General features: G+C 38.6%; 1 protein-coding gene across 2 annotated transcripts in view; it reads left to right on the top strand.

Moving 5' to 3' along the window:
• LOC127426142 (forkhead box protein P4-like) overlaps nucleotides 1–24,911 on the top strand; it is a 162,071-nt gene that overhangs the window by 35,321 nt on the left and 101,839 nt on the right. The window contains exons 2-3 of one of the 2 annotated variants that reach the window (XM_051672711.1): nucleotides 2,800–2,834; nucleotides 16,794–16,971. In XM_051672711.1, the coding sequence (XP_051528671.1) occupies nucleotides 16,804–16,971 (168 nt within the window). In that variant the 5' untranslated portion in view covers nucleotides 2,800–2,834; nucleotides 16,794–16,803. The remainder of the gene's footprint in view (nucleotides 1–2,799; nucleotides 2,835–16,793; nucleotides 16,972–24,911) is intronic. The other variant, XM_051672709.1, reaches the window with a different exon arrangement.

Below are 24,911 nucleotides of genomic sequence, written 5' to 3'. Positions count from 1 at the left end.
GTAAATGTCCTTGAGTGGCCCAGCCAGAGCCCAGACTTGAACCCGATTGAACATCTCCGGAGAGATCTGAAAATGGCTGTGCACTGATGCTCCCCATCCAACCTGATGGAGCTTGAGAGGTCCTGCAAAGAAGAATGGGAGAAACTGCCCAAAAATAGGTATGCCAAGCTTGTAGCATCATACTCAAAAAGACTTGAGGCTGTAACTGGTGCCAAAGGTGCGTCAACAAAGTATTGAGCAAAGGCTGTGAATACTTATGTACATGTGATTTTTTTTTTAATTTATTTTTTATTTTTAATAAATTTGCAAAGATTTCAACAAACTTCTTTCACGTTGTCATTATGGGGTATTGTTTGTAGAATTTTGAGGAAAATAATGAATTTAATCCATTTTGGAATAAGGCAGTAACATAACAAAATGTGGAAAAAGTGAAGCACTGTGAATACTTTCCGGATGCACTGTAATTTAAATGTGTTTGGGAGAGACTGTGTATGTGCATAGGTTGTGCTGCTATTATAATTCAAATTTTCTTTACTTTTTAATTTTTTTTTTTTATCTCTATTAAAATCTCGGTAACACTTTACACTTAAGGCTTCATTTATTAACATTAGTTAACTGCATTTGTTAGCATAAAAAACAATAAACAATACTTTTACAGCATTTGTTAATTTTGTCAAGTGCTACTTTCAACATTTACTTTTAAAATTAGAAGTTCTGTATGTTAACATTAGTTAATTAACAATTCTGTTTTTATCAATTAAGATAAACCAAGATTAAAATATTGTTAATTCATGATACCAAATGCATTAACTAATGTTAAAAAATGGGACCATATTGTAAAGTGTTACTGAAAACTTACACTTTCAAATTCCATTGCCATCTGTTCATCCAAGCTGTCTGTAGTGCATGCATACATGCTTTCTCTCTCTTTCAATCTCACAACAGTAATGCTGGATAATAACTGTTTTACAAACAGTTATCTAAATTTGACTCTGCTGCAATTGGCTCGAGTCCTTTGGTTAGTGTTCACCTTCTGTAACACATATCCCTTTGCCATGGCTCAAATTGGTTGCCGTTTATGTATATATGTTTATTGGAATGTTTGTCCATTTCCCACTCTCTCTGCTTCATGCTGTCATTGGTGTGGCATCCTTGTTTGTTGAGAGGGCTCTGGAGCAAAGATGGTTCTTGATGAACTGGGTTGACTCTTTATATTCCTGTCCCCACTGTCTCTCTTTTAATCCAGATCAGCTGACTCACAAACTCTTAATTGGTCTCTGATTTTCTCCACTTTGATCCCTGTAACTCATCCTTCAAAATGTCTTGCTTATGAAGGTCATGTTCATAAATGAGATCTTGCAACAATTTGAGCTACCCTTGCCTCGTCATTAGCCTCTTAAACCGTTACTTACTTTTATTATTTTAACCTGGTTTTCACCATGAAAATAGCCATTGAAGCTGGCATGGCATTAAGAAACAAACAAACAAACTTAAACCGTTACAGGACATGAGAATTTGGTTTATTCATCTTGATGATCACAGGATAATAACCACCTGCTCTTAACACGACCCACAAGCACCAGCTGACATCCACTGCTAAAGAGCCACACACACCATATAGGATTCATATCTTCCGTCTGTCTGTACGTCTGTCTGTCTGTATATCACTTTTTATGCTAATGCTTAACTCCATTTAAAACTTTTTTAATTATAATTATTATTCATTCTGTTTGCATGACCTCATATTAATTAATACTACATAGAATATTTGTACTTGCACACCGCCCAACCTTTTACAATGTAGTGAAGGCAAAAAGGTGATAAAAAGCTGTGAAAAAAACGTTAGAAATGGTGACCAGTTACAGGACAAAGCATGCACTTTCCCTTATACATTCGTATAATTTTTAACCTATAGATTTTGATAAAAAGGCAATGGACATGTTATTTGTCAACTACAGAACTCTTTTATTGTTACTGCATCTCTCATGTCTTGAGTCGATGGGTCTGTGTGAGTGTGTGTTCGATGGTTGACAAATGGGCCATTTTCGAAGGCCCCTCACCTATTCCAAATATTTGCCATGATCTGTGTGCGTCTGATGGAGAGGAGGCCTCGTATAGAAATCTCCAGTCTCTTAAACGTCAAGAGCAGACTGGAAAATCTTTTACTTTGGGCCAAATTTAAAAAAGCAGAGGGTGGTGGTGGTGTCAGGGGGAGTAAATGTTTGCCCTGGTCACACACACACACAGGAGCGATCTCATCGGTCGGGAATGCTGGCAGTGTTTACCTATTGCAACGAAACTCACCTGATTGAAGCTAATCTTTATGGGCATGGCAAACAGGACTTTGCCTTCTGCATCAGGTGTGCGTCGCAGTGAGGACACGTCAGATCACCATATGGTACATTACATGTCATACAAACTCCTCTTTGCCTCCCCCATGCACATTATCTAAGACTGTCTCTTTTAGTTCATGGCAAGTTCCCTCTGTTTTATTTGGCCTCATTTTTTACCCCCCACGAGAATCTTTCTTACTTTTTGCTTTATACTTGCATGCCCTACATAATTGAATTGTCCTTTTATGTGCTTCTGATTTTTTGTGACAGTTGGCGTGCAAGCAATTCCTGTAAGGGATAGTTCACCCAAAATTTAAAATCCTGTCATCATTTACTCACCCTCATGTTGTTCCAAACTCATATGAAGGAAAAGTTAGGCATTAAGATGGCCTCAATTTTTACAAACAATGAAAGTGAATAGGGACTGAGGCTAACATTTTGCCTAACATCTCCTTTTGTGTTCCAGGGAAGAAAGTGAAATGGGTTTGGAACAACATAAAGGTGCGTAAATGATGACAGAATTGTAATTTTTTGGTGAACTATCCCTTTAATTGTTGTCTACCATGTTTAGGTTGGAGGGAAAGGGAAAAGCTCAGCTAAAAACCTGAGTGTGAAATTGGGACACCAAACCCATGAAAAAGCATAATTATCACAGGATCAAAGTTGTTTCATTATGAACGTAGATCATTTCGTTCAGTCCATTTCGTTTTTGCATGCTCCCGTTTTCCCTGTGCCCCTTATCTCAGTCTACGCTATGGGGAAATTAATTGGTTATTTTTGGATATTGGTGGTCCTAAGGTTTTGCAATGGGAAGGAGGGGGTTTCCTTGTTACAATAAAAGCAATCTAGTGACCAGTAAAGAAAAACGTATTAAAAAGGTTTACACGCTGTGCTCTTTAAATCAGCATGATGGTAAGATCCTTGCATACAGCAAACATTCACATATTCTTTTCTCTGAGATCTGGGATCAGACATGTAGATAATGAGGATGTTAATTTGTCTTTGAAGCCAAGCAGTGAGCAGACAAAGAGTGCTGTTACAGTATCTGTGTGTATTCAATAATGAAGCTCACTTGCTCAGGCTGGAATTATTCCAGGTGATCGCAAGAGGAGGCTGTTGATTTCGAATGAATCTTCAGCTCCTCTGCTGTACAAAAGCTCTGTTTTTCCTTGAAAATGTCTGAGATCTGAGAAAAAGGGGAACATATAACAAATACATAAGATCTTTACAAGGCAATTATAAGTTTAAAAATACTGGCATGCTGTTAAACAATTAATCTGGATACATTTGAAAACAGCATTTTCGTTTTCGAAACGCTCTCCGTTCACACTGTCGTTTTCAAATTTATCCTCTTGGGAAAGCTACGTTTTTGCTGGACAAAGCCATCTTAGTGTGGACGGAAGGCCAAAACTTAGCGAAATTAATGCGTTTTCAAACGAAAACGTATTAGTGTGGACACGGCCTAAGATTGTACATACTTGTTTACCTGATGTTTAGAATATGCCTTTTATTCGAAGGTACATACATTAATTCATAGTGGCTAACGTGGTACATGAGGTGACAATAGATTTTTTGAGATTAGGCCTAGTTCACCCAAAAAAGGAAATTTCTGTCATTTACTCACCATCATGTCGTTGCAAACCTGTTTGACTTTCTTTCTTCCATGGAACACAAAAGGAAATGTTAGAGTTTGTTAGTCTCCATTCACTTTCACTGCATCTTGTTTCCATACAATGAAAGTGAATAGTGACTGAGGCTAACAATCTGCCTACATCTCATCCTACATTTTGTGTTCCACAGTATTAAGAATCCAAAAGGGTGGGGCCTGGGTAGCTCAGCGAGTATTGATGCTGACTTCCACCCCTGGAGTCGCGAGTTCGTATCCAGGGTGTGCTGAGTGACTCCAGCCAGGTCTCCTAAGCAACCAAATTGGCCCGCTTGCTAGGGAGGGTAGAGTCACATGGGGTAACCTCCTCGTGGTCGCGATTAGTGGTTCTCGCTCTCAGTGTGCGCGTGGTAAGTTGTGCGTGGATCACGATGAGTAGCATGAGCCTCCACATGCTGTGAGTCTCCGCAGTGTCTTGCACAATGAGCCACGTGATAAGCTGCACGGATTGACTGTCTCAGAAGCGGAGGCAACTGAGACTTGCACTCTGCCACCAGGATTGAGGTGAGTAACCATGGAATTGGGCATTCCAAATTTGGGAGAAAAGGGGATACAAAAAAAAAAAGAAAGAAGAATCCAAAAGGGGTTGGAGCAGCATGATAGTGAGTAAATGATGACAGTTTTTCATTTTTGTGCTCTATTCCTCGACATGAATTGAAATTGACCCTATTTTTAATGGTACATGTTATTTAGAAGGAAAATTGCTTTGTGATCTTTCATCAAAATGTAATAACTTGTTCCGCCTCTGAAACTGCTTTTTTTCTCCAATTACCTTGCTCCATTCTGGTGTGTAACGGCCCCCTTTTTTTCACGATCCAATCAATTCTTGTTTCCCTCGAAAATACGTCAGATTACTGAAGTAAAATTGGTTGTGAACACCATTTCATGAATTTAAAGGCTCTGAGTGGGTGAGTAAGTAAGTGGGTGGCAACACGAAGGGTCTGTCATAATGCCAAGTGGAGCAGTGTGCCACTTTCACATAGGGAAACCGCTAGAGCTCCACTCATTAAAAGCAAACGCATAAGTGCTTGCTTAAGCAGTCTTCAAAAGAGTATCTCTTCTTTATTGTCGGACTATTCCAGTGCGCCTTGCCCCCCAGGAGAGGCGGTTAGTTGATTGCTTTGAAGTGGCCGGTACTGGGTGCAGAAGGAAAGCGCAAGGGTTAACCTGCCAAGAGACTCCCTGCAATTCAGACTTTCTCTTATTATTCTACTAGAAACACTCATTTGATGGGACCCTTTCTTTGCTGGCTTACTTTGGGTGCCCTGCCTGTTACATCTCTTTTACTCTCACGCTCTCTCTCGGCTCTAGGTCATCCTGCTATCTGTCTTCATGGCAGAAAGTGACATTCTTCCCCTGGGCTCTGCCTTTTAGATGTAGTCATACCTGACTACAAAAAAAAAGAAAGAAAAAAAACACCAACCAAACGCTTAGGGAAGCCAAATATGGAAGATGAAGCGCAAGCTGTGTGTTCTAACCACTGGGACACACACACACACACCTGCCCTCTGCCCCGTGGGCTAGCTGTTGGAGTTGCTAACACAAATACACCCTATCCTTCCGTAGACTACGTTCCTGAATGTTTGTGTCCCGACAGCAGCTCTTCCTGATGAGAGAAATTAATAAACGTAATGAATGCGTTTTCGCTGCAAAAATGGCAAATTCTTTTGTTCTGAATTGAATCTAGAAGATTTAGAGGATTGAACTTTAAAGAGTGTAAAGGAATTGTCATTTCAGACAGCAGTATAGATCTTCCCTTCCCTGAACTTAATGCTGCTCAAATAGATTTGTAAATTTTCTGAAGAAAAGTGGTGCTTGCTATGGTGTTTTGAATTGTTACCATGATGTTGCTGTGTGGTTGCTAGGGTGTTGCTGAGTGGGGTTTGGAACCGACCCATTAAAAGAAAAAAAATGACTACCGCTTCCGTTAACTGTTCTTGAACATGCATTCTTCTGCCGATGCGTACACAACACAGTAATTAAAATACAGCAACTAAATCATCAGTGTGAAACATACAGCACGACCTGTGTAGTCCGAGTCCAGAACAAATTACTCGGTCACAGTTTATATTAGGTGTCTTTATCTACTATGTACTACAGTTAAAATACTCTATGTACTGTACAATACAATGTATTTAACTACATGTTGTTCTTCAAAACTCTCACAAGATTTACATTTGCTGCTACCAAGGTTGAGAAATGGGTAGGTTTAGGGATAAGATTAGAGTTAATGTTTAGGGTAAGGATTGGGGTAGTGTTAGGTTTAGGATTAGGGGTTAACGGTTAAAAGTGTAACTACAGATGTAATTACATTCAAGTACTTTAAATGTAAGTGCAATGCAACACCACATATGTACAAAATAAGTACATTGTATCATACAGAGTACTTAAAGACACCTAATATAAAGTGGGTCCAATTACTCTTAAGAGCCGGTTGTTTTGAATCCACAGCACAAAACCTACAGCATGGCCAGTGTAGTCCGATTCCTGAACAAAATCTGATTCTTTTGAATCTATACTATTATTAGCCAGTTCTGATTAAGTTTAGTTGTAATCAGTGGTATTTTATTACAAAAATATATCCTAATTAAAAACTCTTGTGTAAACACCCTTTTGCAATTAGTATACAGTATCTTAATTGGGCAGGCTGGTGAGGGTAAAACAAATCCAATAAGAATTGCATTTCTTATTTACAAATATTTATTATTGAAAAGTACTAATAGAATTATTATTGGAATCGTTAAAAGGTAACAGAATCAGAATTTCCTTACAATTCCCATCCATATTGCTATGTGTTTATTAACTGACTCAATTAAAATGAGCCCACCCCCAAATCTCTGTAATATTCTGGTCACTAAATGGCTCCTCCAGTGTAAGTATATGGGATTTTTTTGGCCATTTTAAAATGGTAAGATCGCTTAGAAAAGTAATAGCACACTTCGCCTCAGTACAGCATAGACCATGCGGGATGAGTTGCACTCTTAAGTTTAATACCTAGGGTTATGGGTTTGATCAAGTCCCTAACCCCATGTGTAAGAAATAGCAATAAGATTTGGTGACAAACACAAGGATGCGCTGCTGATGAAGTGTTCACTTCTCTGCGGGCACTGATGCTGTTTCAGTAGCCTGAGGGTGAGGACGTGAGACGTGCTGGTACAACTGTGGCTGTCTCCACTAATCATGTTGGCTCCTTCTTTGTTTTTATTATTAAGAGCATTCCTGCAAGCTGATGCAAGGCTCTAGAAACAGCCTTTGTGGGACTTATATAAATAGACCTGTATAAGGCTTAACATGATAAAGAGTTATTAATCTGGTAAGCTGCTGGAAAGGAAAAAAAAGGACTGAGAAGGGTGTCTGTGTGCTAGCGTGTGCGTAACATGCAGAAAGGGCTGTTCCACAGGTGCAAAGGAAGACAAAAAAAGCAAATAGCCCTGCTGAAAAATGAGAATGTGAAACGGTTCCGTATATGCCTTGAAAAGTTCCTATATAAAGATGAGGACAGGAAAGATGGAGTAAATTAATGAATGAGTCAGATAAAAAGAACGCAACGGTGTGATGGGCCACATAGGAAAAGGTCAGCAGAATTAAACGGTATTCCATTTTTATAAATATCGTCAACGTTGTCATCTTGTAGTCAAGTTGTCAAATTTATTTGTATAGTGCTTTTCACAACAGGCATTGTTTCAAAGCAGCTGTATGTGAAATTATGCTATAACAGAAAATGAATGAATATAATGCCAATATTTGTTATGTTTAGAACTATTAGTGGTTAAAATGAGTAAACTAAGTAAGTGTTGTGGGTCAGTGATTAAACAGAATGATTTAATATTGACTATAAGTTTTAGTGTTAAAGTCCTTGAAGTCATCCTGAATTAACTGAGGAAATACACGTAGATGCATTGTCCTTTGATTTGGGCAGATGAAGGCTTTTGTTAGTGGTTAATTCATTTTCATTTTAGTTTAAGAGAGTGTTGTCCCTCCTTTGACCAAGTTGATATAGGTATCATTCAGTGTGGAGCATCGCAGTCCGGCTGGAAGCTTATGGGAGGAAATTTTGGTGAACTCCATCCTGAGCCCATGCTTAAGACATGAAGAATCCCATGTCTTTGAGTTTGAATCAATTCATCCTTTGTGAAGTCTGTCTTAGTAGACTGAAGTGAAGTCTGTCTGGCACATGCCAGTTGGTCATCATCATTCAGCGACACAGTAGGAATTGGACATCAGACAGGATGGCTCTGTTAACCTCGGGATATAATCCTGAAAATAATAGAATAAAATTAGCATAGATGCCATTCAAATTAAAGCAGGGTTAAAGAATAAGAGAAGTGTTTTCGGTTAAGGCAGACCTAACTATAGCAGCATAGCTATGAATTGAAGGATAAATTAGGTGTATGCCTGGCTGAATAAATAAGTCTTTAGTCTAGAATGAGAGAGTGTGTCTGAGTTCCGAACACTGCTAGGAAGACTATTCCATAGTTTAGGAGCCAAAAATGAAAATGATCCCCCTCCTTTTGTGGATTTTTATATTATCTGTATTGTTAACAGGCCGTGCTATCGTAATGAGCGCGATGGATTATAGTGTGACAGAAGGTCACTAAAGTACTTTGGAGCTAGACCCTTCAAAGCTTTAACAGAGTTTTAAAATTAATACGAAAGTTAAGATCGTATTTCTTGATTATAGTTACAACTCTGTAATGCATTACAATAATCTAGTCTTGAGGTCATGAATGCATGAATTAGTTTTTCGGCATCAGAAACAGATAGCATGTGTCGTAACTTGGCAATATTTCTGAGGTGGAAGAATGCAGTTCTACAAATATTGGAAATTTGTTTTTCAAAGGTTAGATTGCTATCAAATATAACACCTAAATTTTTGGCTGTAGAAGTTGACTTTACAGTACATCCATCAAGAGTTAGATTATATTTTAGCATCTTATTTTTTGAGGTTTTTGTTCCAATAATTAGTACTTCTGTTTTATCGGAATTGAGTAGAAGGAAATTTCTGTCCATCCACTCTTTGATATCATTTCTACACTGTTAATTTGGAAAATTGTGAAATTTCGTCAGGATTCGAAGAAATATAAAGTTGTGTATCAACGGCATAACAGTGAAAACTAATTCCATGGTTCCTGATAATGTCTCCCGGGGGGAGAAAATATAGGAAGAAAAGCAGAGGCCCTAAAACTGATCCCTGTGGCACTCCATACTTTAATTTGATCTGACAGTTCCTCATTTACACAGACAAAGTGGTAGCGGTCAGAGAGATAGGGCCTAAACCAAGCTAATGCCTGTCCACAAATGGCATACCATTACCATTTCTCTGTAAAAATGAACATAGTTGAGAGGACACTACATTTTCTAGTATTTTGAACATAAATGGGAGATTTGAAATTGGTCTATAATTAGCCAATTCTCCTGAATCAAGCTGTGGTTTCTTGATAAGCGGTTTGATAACCGCCAGTTGAAAGTTTCTTGGGACATGCCCTAAGGATAATGAGGAGTTAATAATATTAAGAAGAGGTTCTGAGATTACAGGAAACACCTCTTTTAGGAGTTTAGTCGATATTGGGTCTAATGTACATGTTGTTGATTTTGATGTGTTTTATTTTGTTTTTTGTTTTATTTGTTAGCCCTTCCTGACCTATAACAGCGAAGGATTGAAGTTGCTCATAGGGAATAATTTTAGTCTTCTGGGGTGCTGTGGCAGATGGATGCGTAATTCCAATTTTGTTTCTGATTATTTTGATTTTATCAATAAAGAAATTTATAAAGCCAGTACTACTATGCTGCGATGGAATATCTGGTTCAATAGAAGTTTTATTCCTAACCAATTTATCCACAGTACTGAATAAACAAGTAGGATTGTTGTGGTTATTTTCTATGAGTTTGCTCAAATATGCAGACCTGGTAGTTTTTAGAGCCTGTCTGTAGGTAGAGACACTATCCTTCCATGCACCGTGAAATACCTCTAATTTTGTATTCTTCCACTTGCGCTCCATTTTCCGAGCTGCTCTCTTGAGAGCATGAGTGTGAGCATTGTTCCATGGTGCAGGATTTTTCTCTTTAACTTTCTTCAATCAAAGAGGGGCGACACTATCTAGAGTGCTATAGAAGAATGTCATATTTTCTGCGACAACATCAAGTTCTTCTGAACTTTTTGGCATAATGAGTATTTGAGACAAGTCTGGAAGATTATTAATGAAGCTGTTTTTAGTAGTTGAAAGAATAGTTCTACCTAAACGATAGCATTGCATAGATTTAGTTACCTTTGCTAAGCACAGCATATAAGAGATGAGGTAACATTCTGAGATATCATCGCTCTGCGGCAGAATTTCTATATTATCAACATAAATTCTATTTGACAAAATTAGATCTAGTGTATGATTTTGTCTTACCCCAACAGAGTTGAGATTATTGATAAATGCTAATCCCAGTGTATCATTTTCATCTATGTGTATGTTGAAGTCACCGACGATTAAAGCTCTATCCACAGCAACCACTAGATCTGACAGAAAATCAGCAAATTCTCGAAAGAATTCGGATTATGGCCTGGTGGTATATACAAAAGACGACCAAGATTTTTATTTATATCTGACGATGTCACATTAAGCATTATCAGTTCAAAAGAATAAAACTTATATCCAAACCTTTGAGTAACACTGAAAATATCACTGTAAATTGTAGCAACACCTCCTCCTTGACCTTTCAGGCAAGGCTCATTTATAACAATAACCTGAGGACGTAGACTCATTTAAACTAATATATTCATCTGTTTTAATCCAGATATCAGTCAAACAAATTATGATCTGTGATAATTTAATTTACAATTAGTGATTTGGATGAAAGAGATCTAATGTTTAGTAGTCCTACCTTTTTTGATGTTTATCTTCATTTCATAATTTTCGTTAAGTTTGACATCAATAAAAAAAAAAATTCTAATTGACTGTGGATTTTATGTTTGGTACTTCAGGAAACACAGTCTTTATATGATATACAGGTGATTAATTCTCTATGTGTTGTAGTTTGTGGCCTGTGTGATGTCTCAAGGCGGCTAGCAGATGTTCGGATTAGCCAGTTTGTCTGCTTCCTAACCTGGGCCCCAGTTAGTCAAATACTATCACTATTAAGACTATGAGCCATATTACTAGAGAGGAGAGCGGCACCTTCCCTGGAGGGATGGGGTCCGTCTCTCTTTAGCAGGTCAGGTCTTCCCCAAAAACTCTGACTATAAATCCTATGTTATTCTCTGGACACCACTCAGACATCCAGCCATTCAGTGACACTAATCTACCATAAACCTCGTCACCATGATGAGCAGGGAGGGGGCCAGAGCATGTTACAGTGTCTGACATCATTTTTGCAAGTTCACACACCTCTTTAACATTATCTTTAGTGATCTCCGACTGGCAATGCTGGACATCATTAGTGTCGACATGAATAACAATCTTAGAAAATCTACGTTTAGCATTTGGCGTGGAATCGTAAGGAATTAGTAAGGAGACATAATTACAATCCAATAATAGATCCTAATTATTTTAAATCAACAAATCTAAACCAACAAGAAATGTGATGGCATATTTCATTAATTAATTTATTCTTTTATAAAATTCCACTTATTACAACAGAACTCATGTATCTTTAATTATACATTGTCATATGAACAACCAGCCAGTAACTGCACTGCTTGATTTAAGTCTTACAGGTCATCATTAAATAAACAGAAACAGTTCCAGAGACAGTTTAGACTTGTGTTTTGTAGCCTAATTTTGTACTTCAGGCTTGTGAGATTTCAACAGTTCTTATTTAATTTTGAGTTGGATATTCATAACGTGCATATCAGTATAAGATTACTTGTATACTGGACTATAAATGGAAGCGCTGTATGTTTTGCGCTGTAGATTCAAAAGAATGGGCTCATTAGAATGATTCTTTCGGGAATTGAACTGTACCGGAAGCGCCATATGTTTTGGGCTGTAGATTCAAAAGAACCAGCTCCTTTGAATTATTCTTTCTGGAATCGTACTATACCGGAAGTGCATATGTTTCACACTGTAAATTCAAAAGAGCCGGCCAATACATTGGTAGAGCTGTGTGTTTTACGCTGTAGAGTCAGTAGAGGGCAGCGCTGCTGCAGAAATGCGTTGCTGGAAACACTGTCAGAGTATTTCAGGACGGTGTTCCAGCTGCGTTGGTGGAAAATTGCGTGCAGGAGAACCGTTAATGGAACCGAAATTCACGATGATCATACAATTCCAGTATTTTTTAAAGAATGGAACTGGTTCTGAAGAAGAACCGGTTGTCGGTTCCCAACCCCATTTAGCATTAGCCAGCACTTGTAAATTTGATCTGATGTCAGACGCTCTGGCACTGGAAATGCATTTAACAATAGTGGCCAGCTTATATTAAAAGCTTGTATTACCAGCTTTTATTTTCTTTTTAGATCTGGGTAATGCTCTATGTAGTTAAGTAGAGCTCTGGTGAGCACTGGAGAGCAGAAAGCAAATTTAAACCTGTCTGTCGACATTGCCAAGTGAGTTATGTTTCGGCTTTAATCCTTGCATTACTTTAAACATTGCCTCTTATTAATGCGATGGAAATTCTTTAGGCCGGTTTAATGTTTGCCATATTTTCTTCCAATGAGGCCTAAACAAGGAGAAAAAAGCAAAACGTGTAAAATGAAATTGCAGGTATCACAGTCAATTATCTCTGGGTTTTAGAGGCCAGTAATAAGCCTTTATGTGAAGGATTTGAAATATACCCATTTTCATCTGAAATAATAAAGACTGATTCCATTAGTTGGTGATGTAAGGACTGTCTGTATGTGCTACTGGCCGTCTACCATTTACTCTGGTGAAATGATCCAGACTGGAAGTGCTGAATTCACAGGGCATTAGTGGGGCTTGTGTTTTGGAGTCAGACCGGAACGACGAGTCCAATGCGCAGTCTGGGGCTGCAGATGGTCTGATCTGGGATCAGCCGACTGGATCCGACAGTCTCAATCCTCTTCAAAGCTCTCAGCCTTCCGATTGCACCATGAAAGACTGTAAAAGCTGTTACTCAGGTTCAGCTATATTCACTTCCACTGCAACTCTAGCATACAGTCTATGCCAGAATCTGTGCTTAAGCCACAGAGCCTGTCATCATTTGAGCATTTACAGAATCACTCTTCTGTGGACAAATGTTTACTTTGTTTAGTGTCTTCCCGGAATTTCGTTGTGGAATTTGCATTTAGCTTAAAGGGATAGTTCACCCAAAAATAATACATTCTTTCCTTATTTACTCACCATTTACTGTTGTTCCAAACACTTATGACTTTTTTTCTTCCAATGAACACATACCTGTATGTGAGGCAGAATGTTCATTTTCAATTTCATTGAATGGAAATAAAATGTGAATTGGGACTTAGGTTATTATCCCCTAACATTCAGTGGAACATCTCCTTTTGTGTTCCATTGAAGAAAGAAAGTCATACGGGTTTGGAACAATACAATGATGACAGAATTGTTATTTTTTGGGTGAACTATCTCTTAGTACTTAAAGCATGTTATGGGTATCTGCTCTTTTGCATGGAAAGCAAAACAGGTGTCAAGTTCATTTAGGCAAGAACAACTAATGCTTTGTCTACGTTCTTTAGTGTTGATGACTTTGGGTAAATGGTGTTCCATAAACAGAGAAAAAGGGAGCTAGGAAAAGACAGTCTACCTTTCACCTCTTGACACTTTCAGAATACTGGAAGCTTTTAGTCCCTGCCGGGCTCGCTATTTTTTGAGAAGGTGTGAAGTGAAGGCCCACCTGTATGAGATTTACCCAAGAGACCTCTGCCCCTTGGCCTACCTGGCTCAGACACTCTCTATTCAACCCTGCTTTCTTGAAATCCTCTGTTCCGTTGCCAGCTGCCTACTCCGACCCTGAACTACAGTTGCCTCGGAAAAAGAGAGAGGAAGACATAGAAGGAAAACAGAAAATTTGCTGCAGGAAGGTATTTGGTCATGAATGAGATAAACTGTGGTTTGTTGTGACATTTCTTCTTTTCCTGACCTTATATGTTTGTGCATTACTTTCTTAAATCACTATGCAAGAGGTAGGAAGAAGAAAAAAAAAAAAGAGATCTCAAAACACTACAACAAAGCTTTTATTTATTTTTGCTAATGTGCACTTCTGTAGCCGAATAAGATTGCACTGAGGTGTTTATCCCCTTGTTGCTATCTTACCTTAGCAACTTCTAGCATCAGCAATATAAACAGCTTTTAACAGGCAGTCACAGAAGTTCCCATGATCCCTTGTTGCAGCCTCAGTACTTGCAGAAACAGGATAGAGAATGAATCACCACCCCCCTCCACCCTTTCTTGTAAGTGCCAAAGAAAATATGCTGATATTAGAACATAAAAAAGAGAAACATCAGTGCATAGCCAATGCATTGCGTTACCGTGCCATGAAGACGCTGGTCCTGGGATTTTAGTTTTATCTGTTGCAAGCTGAATTATTATTATTTTTTTTTCCTGAAGCAAAAGTTTGGTCCCATTTCTCTTCTGTCCCAATTAAAAGGCAAATGTGCCATTTTTTTTTTTTTTTTTCTATTGTTTTGGCCTACCCTCACCCAAATTCATGTTTTATCTCTGCAATCTGAAGAATGCCCCTACTCTTCCTGTATCCCTCACTCTCTTTAGAAGAAATGTGTCTCCCTATGTTTTCAGAGGTCAAAGTTCAATTAGAGGGGCTTCGGGGCTAAACAAGATGCGGCAAGCCTCAACATTAGCGGCTCAGATGAGCTTGCCAAAGACAATTACAAGACGCTGCAAACTTCTGTCTCACAGCTGTAATCAAAGGTCTCCTGCACAGATTTATTGGGCTGCTTTATTTACGACCTTCCATTATAGCTGCAATATACACCCATTACGGGATATGACCAGGCTTCATGGTTGCTTACACCCCAGGCTGGTTAATATGGCAGTGATGCACTTGCTGTGCAGCTGCTCATCTCTCCAGTGGTGTAGGCAACAAGTCTTGCATCTTTGAAAAATACACCTTTGGTTAATGCAGTGGTCTGAAACCCTATGGGACTCTGGCATATAGTCAAATGTGTTTTAGCAGAAATAATATTTTCTCAGACCCATATGCATAACGAATAGTTTGCCGAAAAGGTTGAAAAGGTCCTTGGTCTAGCTGTTGGGCGTTTCAGTATTGTCCCTTGCATGTCACATCCAGAGCAGAGTGATTTAGATGGTCTGGGTGGATGTAAATTAACCGCACATGGTCCACAGGCAATAAAACTACCCACATCTTTGCTTTGTGTCCCCCATGATACAAGACATGCCTGCATCCTCTTCAGTCATGCTAGTTGCACGTGACTGGCTCAGTTGACAACTTTTGCCTACAATATACAACTCCTAAACCAGGTGCATTTAAGTCATTCCGACTGCAAACTTGTTTCTGCTCATAAAAGTTCCCTCGAGTCTCCAAAATGTGTTGATTTACATTTGGCTAACATTGTTTATAAAGCATATAGGTCTTCAGCTGTTGTTGTGGCGAGACACTAGCACAAGACTGCACGGCTCGTACTGCATGTGCAGATAAATCCATTCCCACAATACAAACACAGTATTGTTTTTAAATTAATATCTTGTGGCTTTTGTAAATAACATAATTTTCATCTTTCTTATTTAGTGATGGAATGCTCACTCTAGTTCCCAGAAGACTGTACGTATGTCAGTATGTTATTGTCCCTCTAAATCATTCTCACATTTGAAGGCTCTTGATGTTGCTTGTGTATTTGTACTGTCAATAACAAGGTATGCAATGGGCTGGCATTTCTTTTGAAAGGGCTTTTTCGCTTCTGAGGATGCATCAACACTTTATCAAAGACAAATGTCCTTCGACCAGAGTTGATGCACTGTATTGTAACCTGTATTGTAAATGTAACAATTGGAAAAAAGAAAAGCATGCCACCCCCAGACTGTACTCTTTCACAAAAATGCGCGCACACACACACACACACACCACACACACACAGTGCTGTTTTGGTTCAACACAAGTATCTCTTCAGACAGACCTTTGTAACGTCTTCCTCCGCGTTTGTGCCCTTGGCTGCCATTGGCTATTCGGTAGCTCAGGTGGTTCTTAAGGTATATCCAAATAGATGTATGGCTGACAACTATGTTCTTACCAAGGTTAGCAGATGTGTCACTCTATTTCTACTGCAAAAACACTTTCTTATGGGATTTATTGTGCTGTGGCACTTAATGAATCTTGTCATGTCTGTGGTCTTGGGGGTGTTATATGTTTGCTTTTGTTAAAAGACATGTTGTTAATGTCGGGTTTTTTACTAGATAGGTACATTTGGTCAAGACAAAAACTTTAGTGTTGGCTTGACAAAGCCTGTCCTGACAGTTTTAAAAAAGTTTTAAAGGCTTGAGGTTTGAAGGTTTTATAGACCTAACAGTAAGAGGGAGGGATGGATGAATGGAGGGATGGCCCTGTGTGGGTTTGTTTACATTTGAATTTTTTGACATTTGGAGTTTGAATTCACAAACATTCCGTTGGCTCGTTTGAACATTTGTTTGAAACACACCCACAAGAATATGTTTTCTTTTGAAAACGTATTAATTTCACTATGTTTACGGCTCTTATTCACACTGGAATGGCACTGAACAAACACATACTTTGGGAAGCCATGACAGTTATGAAACTGAAAATTAGTTTTCAAACTTAAATGAATTAGTGTGAACATGAATTACTATGATGCCTTATAGTTGCTCAAAACAGTTTGTTTTAATTTCCCCTTTTCTTACTTGCAGGTGCCACGTGATGATGGTAGAATCAGCAACTGAGACCATTCGAACAACACCCTCCAATCAAAATGGAGTCAGCAGCCTAAGCAGCCAGTCAGACGGCGGAGGAAGAGAGGGCGGGTCCAATGGCGACACCAATGGGGAGATTAGCCCAGTGGAATTACTGCACCTTCAACAGCAGCAGGTGTGTGTGTGTGTGTGTGTGTGTGTGTGTGTGTATGTGTATGTGACAGATAAAGACCCTAAGTCCTCTACCCTGACTTTCAGGAAGCGTGTTTTGCCGTTAGTTATTTCTTGTGCAATTCTTGTGTCTTGTGCAATGTATAAACAATCAAATATATGTGGCAAACTGCAGTTTAATTTTGCCATCGCATTGGTTTCAATACTTCACAGAGATGATTGTGTGCCATGTTTTCTTTTGCTATACAGCATTGCAGCTTTTCAGTATTTTAATGGGCACGCATTAAATAAATAACCAAAACTAGTCCTCAAGTTACATGTCCATACAGTCTTAAAGAGAACAGCATAAGTTAAAGGGAAAATGTTTCCAAAAAATGAAAATTCTGTCTAAATTTACTCACCCTCATTTTGTTACAAGCTAGTTTTGTAGAACACAAAAGGAGATATTTAGCAAAATGTCCAAACTGCTATGTCCCTGAACTTTCATTGTATAGAAAAGAATGGCAATGAAAGTGAATGGTGAACAGGGACATCCTGCTTAATATCTCCTTTCGAGATCCAAGGAGAAAAGAAAGATATACGGGTTTGGAATGACATTAGGGTGGGTAAATGATGGCAGAATTTTCATTTGTTGAGGTAAACTATCCCTTAAAGGCAACTCCATTCACATCTGAGACTTTAATGCCTGTAGATAATGCAGACCTGAATTCCTAAAACTAACTCTGACATTTAGGTCTAGTCTTAGCAGCAATCTAAGTCCCTGAGACACAATAATCCTTTTGTGACTGTTTTATACAATGACACGTCAGCGTGCAGAGGCTTGTGCTGTTTTTGCTCTCTGGCCTATGCGTCAGTGTCTTCCATATCCAGTTTGTCGGCTGGAATTTCCTCATTTCCCGGACTCACTTGGCTGAAACTTTCATATTTTTTTGTTCACACTCTTCTCTAAATGCATTACAGACAGAGGGTAACACGACCCTCATCCTTGTTATCAATGAAACAGAGTGAGTTTTGCAAGCATTTCTGTCTGAAGTCTGTGAGCTGATTCAAGTATGTTTTAATGTAAGATTGATTAACTTTATTAAAGAAAGTGGATTCTAATAAACCAGTTATGCACTTAGTGGACATAGAGTTTCTGCCATTGTTCTGAAATGCAACATATTACTAAATATGTAAATTGCTGGCATCTTTTGTCTTGCGTAACACAAGAACATCATTTATACTTTCCTAATTCCAGTTTTCAATAGTGCAAATAAACTATTTATAATTATACGCTACATTATTATACAGTATATATTTGTATTTCTGCAAATGTGTGTTTATATAAATGTGTGTTTGTGTGTGTGTGTGTGAATATATATGATTAAATGTAAAGTATTTGTTTATATATACACATCTATATAAACAAATATTTGCATAAGTACAAATATATTCTGTATAATAATATAGTATATAATGATGAATAGTTTATTTGCACTGTTGAAAACTGTACAGCATTATTTTCATATTTTAGTGCAAATATATCCTGAGTAGCAACTTAGATTCATTTAAAATTATTATATCAGTATAATTGTTTATCATATTTATGATATTTAATTATATCAGTATAATATTTTTATAGTATTTTTATAGAGTGGATAAAATTAGGAAAGTATAAATGTTGTTCTTGTTCTTGTTTTTTACTTTTATTTGTTTTTACTTTTGGCTGTTTGTGAGCAACTGCATGGATATGCACAAATTAGTGACTAACACAGCTATTTTTATATTGTTATAAACTATGAAGTCCAGAAATCACAAAACATGTATTATTCTAGTTAATAAGGATTATATATATATATATATATATATATATATATATATATATATATATATATATATATATATATATACACACACACACACACACACACACACACACACACACACACACACACACACACACACAGTATATATAATCCTTTTTAACTAGAATAATAAATGTTATTTTTTTACAATAAGAAATCTTGTGATTTTTGGAGTTCATCATTTATAACAATGTAAAAACAGCTGTGTTAGTCACTAATTTGTGCATATCCATGCAGTTGCTCACAAACAAAACACAGCCAAAAGTTAAAAAAAAAAAAGTACAAAAATAACCAATGACGAGAGAAAAATAAGCAGAACAGGAAGAGAAAGATAATAACTTGTAAAATAACAACTACTTTGCATAGCTTTTTTTTTTTTTTTTCTGTCATTTGAAATAAGGGGTTGAAATTGTAGTGAAGGTATGAATGTGAATGTTTCCCCTCCTTGGCTGCATCCTCTGTGTTGAGTGTGTGTGTGCGTGTGCATGTGCATGTGCGTGTGGAGACTCCCGCTGAGCAAGCACGGCCTCACCGCACACAAGGAGGCCTTTCTTCCCCAGGTCGGCAGTCTGGTGTTGGTGCACCTGTACATGGTCATGTGAGCCAAAGCCTTGAATTAGAGTAAGAAATTGCCAGATACTTCTGCTCTAAACCATTTCCAATGTCAAACATACGGCCACTGCAGTCTCAGTGCCACACTGTGTCTCACTCCTTCCTTTCTTTCCTCTCTGTCACTCTTTATTATCCTTTTCCACTTTCTCTCTCTCACTCTTTCTCTCTTGCCACACTGACCCACACTTTTTGCTCTTTAGTGGCAAGTGGGAGCTCCTTGTAGAAGTAACAGTAAAGTAACATCCAAAACATTTTACAGGCTCTTGTAGTCCTTTGTCATTTCATTCAAAGTCTAAAAAACTGAATGCATCTCTACTGCATGCTTCTCGGTGACAGCATTATAGTTTGCTTGTTACACAAATTTGTGGCTTCTGAGCATGTCAAAACAGAAGTGGTTCGTTTAGTTTGTCAGTTGTAGGTTACATTTTTGTTTTCCATTTGTTCTTTAACATAGAGTCAGACCAGAAAAAACCTCAGAACAAGAGTTTTTTACTGAAACTTTTCCATCTGTTGTATGGACACAATACATGCCACATAGTGACCAGCAGCAGTGTAAATGCTGTAAGCCACTGTCTTAAATTATATTTTATGGAGTGTATGTGTGTGTGTGTGTGTGTGTGTGTGTGTGTGTGTGTGTGTGTGTGTGTGTATTTTATTTCTCAATGGCCTTGAGCCTAATGGAGTGAGGCTGCACAAACCTGCTCATCTTAGTTTAGTTCATGGTGTTCATTTATACTGAATTTAATATTGGCAATTCACGAATGCACAAATTATTTTATTCACTATTCAGCCTTTATAATGACTTGGAGATAGTTCATCCAAAAATCTAAATTCTGTCATCATTTCATCATCCTCGTGTTGGTCCAAAACCGTATGACTTTCTTCTGTGGAACACAAAATGAGATACAGTATTAGCCAGAATGATAGCCTCAGTCACCATTTACTGCCATTGTCTGAAAAAATATACAATATGAGTGAATGGTGACTGAGGCTAAAATTCTACATTCTGGTTTGGAACAAGTTTTGTACTGTACACCCTCATTTGGTTTTTGGCTGCATGAAAATCACGACTTTGTTTATTTTGTGAATGACATTCCCTCAGTGCTTTGACCCCTTTGTCCACAGAGAGATCTCCCAAATGCTCTTCTCATTTCTCTACTCCTCCTCTTTTTGTCCTTCAAACAAGATATAGGTTTTGTGCCAGCAAGCATTGCAATGTGCCCTTTGATATGGGTGGCAAAGCCATAGAAATCTGCGCCCTTTATCCCCTCTCAGACGGCAATTGTTCATAATTATCCATTGAATGAACTAGTTCATTGCTGAGTTCCTTCAATTGATTACAAATGAATGGAGAGTTTGGCCTTGAAGCCAAACAGCTTTAAAGAGGAACACTTTGAATATGGCAAAACAAGCAGTAAAGAGTTATCATGGCAGAGGCTCCTAAAAAGTCATTTATTAAGTTTTAATGTCTTGCCCTGCTATCCCCATCTCAGACAGCTGTTTTATGAAGCAGGTCACTGTGAAGCCAGCAGAGACGGCGGGAAGGCTTGAAAGAGAATGTGCCTTGATTCACAAATCGCCTTTTGAAGCATTCTTTTATGGCAATATTTGGATTAAAGCGTATAATATAAATGCAATGTGGCATAAATTCACAGAACTTTTGATTCCAAACCAGGGGCATTTGAAAATACTTCGATTTTTCTTTGCTAAAGCCCTAGAACAGAATTAAAAGATTAAAATAATTAAAACAGTTAATCTTTTAAACTTTAATCTTTTAAAAGTTAAACTTTTTAGTAATTACAGAATAAAAACATTCAATTACGTTTTTAGGACAGGGAAAACAAAAGTGTACGTGTACGTCAATTTGTGTATTTTCATCCAGTCAATTATTTCAGCCAATCAAAACCATTATCTACAGTAACTAAATGCAGTTATATGTACAAGAATAATATTTTAGGTGGTAGTTTCTTGATGAGTCTGACTGTATTGATAATGTTTCATTAAAAGTGAATAATTGTAATATAATAGATGTTTTATACATTTATACATGCTAAATGAAAGCTGTATACTAGCTAAAAGTACCAGCATTTCAGGTTGGGTGTCGATGATGGTACTTGAGTCTTACTGATTGGGCTGTGGGGCTACATAAAGTAAGACCAAAAAGGTGTCACACTTTTAAGTGACTTTGTGTCACTTCTCTCTGACGCAGTAAAAAAACAAAATCAAGAATAAACCTCAGAAAATGCCTCCCATCACTCGAACCTATGCAAACATACTCCTGTTTCACTGTTTATTCTGTTTATTTGCTCTCGCAGCCTGTTTTCCCTCAGTCTGGTCTCTTCCTTCAGCCCAAGCTGTTCACCTGGAAGCGGCACAGTGCAGCGACAGTGTTTAAACACCCTGCCAAGAGGCGCTGGAGCAGAAAAACAGTCCCAGCTCCTCTTTGCAGGACCGCGTTGTCAGAACACAAAGCTCTCTCTCCCTGGGCCCCTCGGGAGCCTGGGAGAAATCACAGGCATCTACAGACGTCAAAGACTCAACAGTCTTTACCAAACAAACAGAAGCCCAGCAGAGTGATGGAGAATGCGAACAGGGGAACGCAGGCTAGGGAGGGCTGGGCAAAAGGCAAACAAGAACACAGGGATGAGGGAGGTTGAACGTAGGCATCATGGGAGAAGAGTGGATGCGGATAATAAATTGGCTCTTAAAATGTTTTCCAAATGTTACATTGTGGTTGTGGGAACGTTTCTTAACGCTAGTAGTATGTTATTTAAAAGTTAGCAAAATATTAACAAACTCAATTTGCCAACTTATTGATCAGTTTTCACTCACAGCAAAAAATATAATATCTAGTTTAAATGACATACAGAAAATTTTGTACTAAGAATGTTCTCCCAAGATTGTGAAAGCTTTTTAATGGAATAAGGATGTTCTATTAACATTATTGTAACATATTTGGTTCATCACCTTTACTTAAACGCTAGTTTAAGTTGTTGGAATTTTCCCTGTTAGGTGGGATGGTGGGTACGGAGAGATACGAGGTAGCGGAGTAGAGAGGCAAAGAGAGGGAGTATTAGAGGGAAAGGGGGAGAGTGGGGCTGAAGTGCTTGGAGAGAGGAAACAAGGGAGGGAGGGGAGAAAGAAAGTGTAACGCTAAGATGTGTCAAGAAAGGGCGCCTGGGCCCCCCTGAGGAATGTTCCTTGTCTGCTTCACAACCCCAAGACCAGCAAAACCCTTTGCTTTGGAGAAAGAAAAAAAGAAAGGAAGACAGGAGAGGTAGAGTGCACACTAGTGGAGTCCTTATAGAATTTCATCCTCTTGTTGCACAAAGCCAGGAATCCAACCAAGGGTTTTCTGTTTTTCAATCCCTCGAGTGTTCTTCACATCAAATGGTCCCGCTCTGCAGCCAATGTACAGCGATTGCGGCTGGGCAGGGGGAGGTGGCCCTGACAGACCCCTCTACTGCTCCTCTCTTTCTTTAATAGGGTGGTCTTATCTCTCTGTCTCTATCTCTCTCTTTCTCGCTCTCTTTATGGATACAGCAGGCCAGTGGTTTTGCTTCAAAGCACTATTTAGATAAGATGTGCCTCAAATAGTGCATAGTAGGTTACATCGGTGGATCCAGAGCAACTCTGTTGAGGTCGTCCCTCCTCTTGATACCTGTTTTGCCATTTAGTATGTTGAGAACCATGTTCCCTTCAAGTTTTTGCCATTCACCTGTTTTGCTAAGGCCCACATCACTATTTTTGACTCATATTTATTCTTCTATTTTCCACTCAAAACCTCAGCTTGTAACTTGTCCTGCACCGTTTCTGCTACATGTATAATATCATGGACACGAAAGCTGAAATTAAGTGTTCAGAAATAAAACAGGCATAAATATCCGGTGGACTTGCATTCGGATTGGAACTTTATAGAGACTTTACGGTGGACACTTTTGACTCGGGGAAGTAAGCAAAACCCTAGCAACAACTCACAAAACCTTAGCAACCGCATAGCAACACCCTACCCTATCAATACCATTCAAACCACTCAGAACACCTTAGCAAATACTGGGAACATTGCAGGCCAACTCAAGTTTTGCACAGGCAAGCACTGCTCACATTTTCAAAGAATATTAAGAGATCTTCAATACTTCTGTTGTTAGAGGAACTCCAACTTTGTAAAAACAACACTAAAAAGTACTATTTCCAATGTTTGAACTCAGACCATTGGCATATTATGCAACAAGAGGTGTTAAAGTCAACTGATTTTAGTAATAGGTCTACCTATCTCTGTATATAAATTAATGACGTTGCCACTTACAAAATGCAGTCGGTCAGGATGATGGACCGCTTGGAGGCCTGATGCTCTGAATCCTTTTCAGATTCATTTTGGCCGCTTTTGAGTTTTAGGTTAAATTATTGGGAGGAGTGAGTGTAAGCAACTGCTTCCCTAATTAGTAAAGAGTTGAGAAAGAGTGGTGGGGAGAGGAGGACGAGAATGGAGATGTGAAACACAGCAGAGATAGTCAGACTGAGAAACAGACAGCCAGACCAGCATCCCGCTGGGCGCCTGTGACAATACAGATTCGTAAGTGATGAACAATCATTGACAGATCAACATTTATTATGGTTTGGAGCTAGTGCATATGGAGACCACATCACTGTAGAGCTCTGGCTGTTTTTATCAGATGTAGACCCACAGACAGAAGATCCCAGATACTTTCACACTCACACTTCCTCGTACTCTTTTTTTATGGTCATAGTATAATTTCTCACCCCCCTTTTTATGTTGTTGCAACGCAGAATGATCCATCTCCATATGTATGTGATGTTTGCTTTGCTCTTTGTTTTCTCTGGCATCGTCCCCCTTTAAGAGGCCATAATGAACTGCAAACTGGTCATAATGTTAGCTTTAATTAAACTGTCTGTGGTACAGATGGAAAGAGCAGATAAAGGCATAAAGATCACAGATGTCTGGACAGATAGGCCATATTGAGTTGGCTCTACTGATGGCAGTGGCAGATCATATGTAGGTACCTGTGAGCAGTCTAGATGCTTTAATTGGGTGTGAAATGCTAAGCACGGTGAGAACAGGCGGAGAGAAAGTTTGGACGGGTTGACACTCAGGGTGTTTGGCCTCTCTCTGGTCTCATTATGGTTGGGGAATGGCCACTCAGCGGACAGTAATGGCCGTATCATGTCCTTGTGTGAAATGAAGCTCATTTGACCAATTTTGGCTGATCGGTGTCAGGGAATTGACAATCTGGGCTGGGGGGGTGTTAAGGGAGGGTAGTTGCCTAGCATTGGTGGACTACCTCAATAGATGCAATACAAAAAGACCGTGCTAGTTTCCTGTAGTACTACTGAAAAGATGGCAAAGCTTTGAATATCTTACAGTGTTAAGAACGAAGTAATTTCAACAAGTGGAGAAGATGTTTATTACTTGCTTTGTTGTGTTCAGTCAATGCTTTTGGAATTGAGAACAAACTGAGTTTTTGGAAAT

The sequence above is a fragment of the Myxocyprinus asiaticus genome, chromosome 35, assembly GCF_019703515.2.
Source record: "Myxocyprinus asiaticus isolate MX2 ecotype Aquarium Trade chromosome 35, UBuf_Myxa_2, whole genome shotgun sequence".
Lineage (NCBI taxonomy): Eukaryota > Metazoa > Chordata > Actinopteri > Cypriniformes > Catostomidae > Myxocyprinus > Myxocyprinus asiaticus.
The sequence above is the reverse complement of the archived record's forward strand: the minus strand, read 5'-3'. Positions and strand labels throughout refer to the sequence as shown.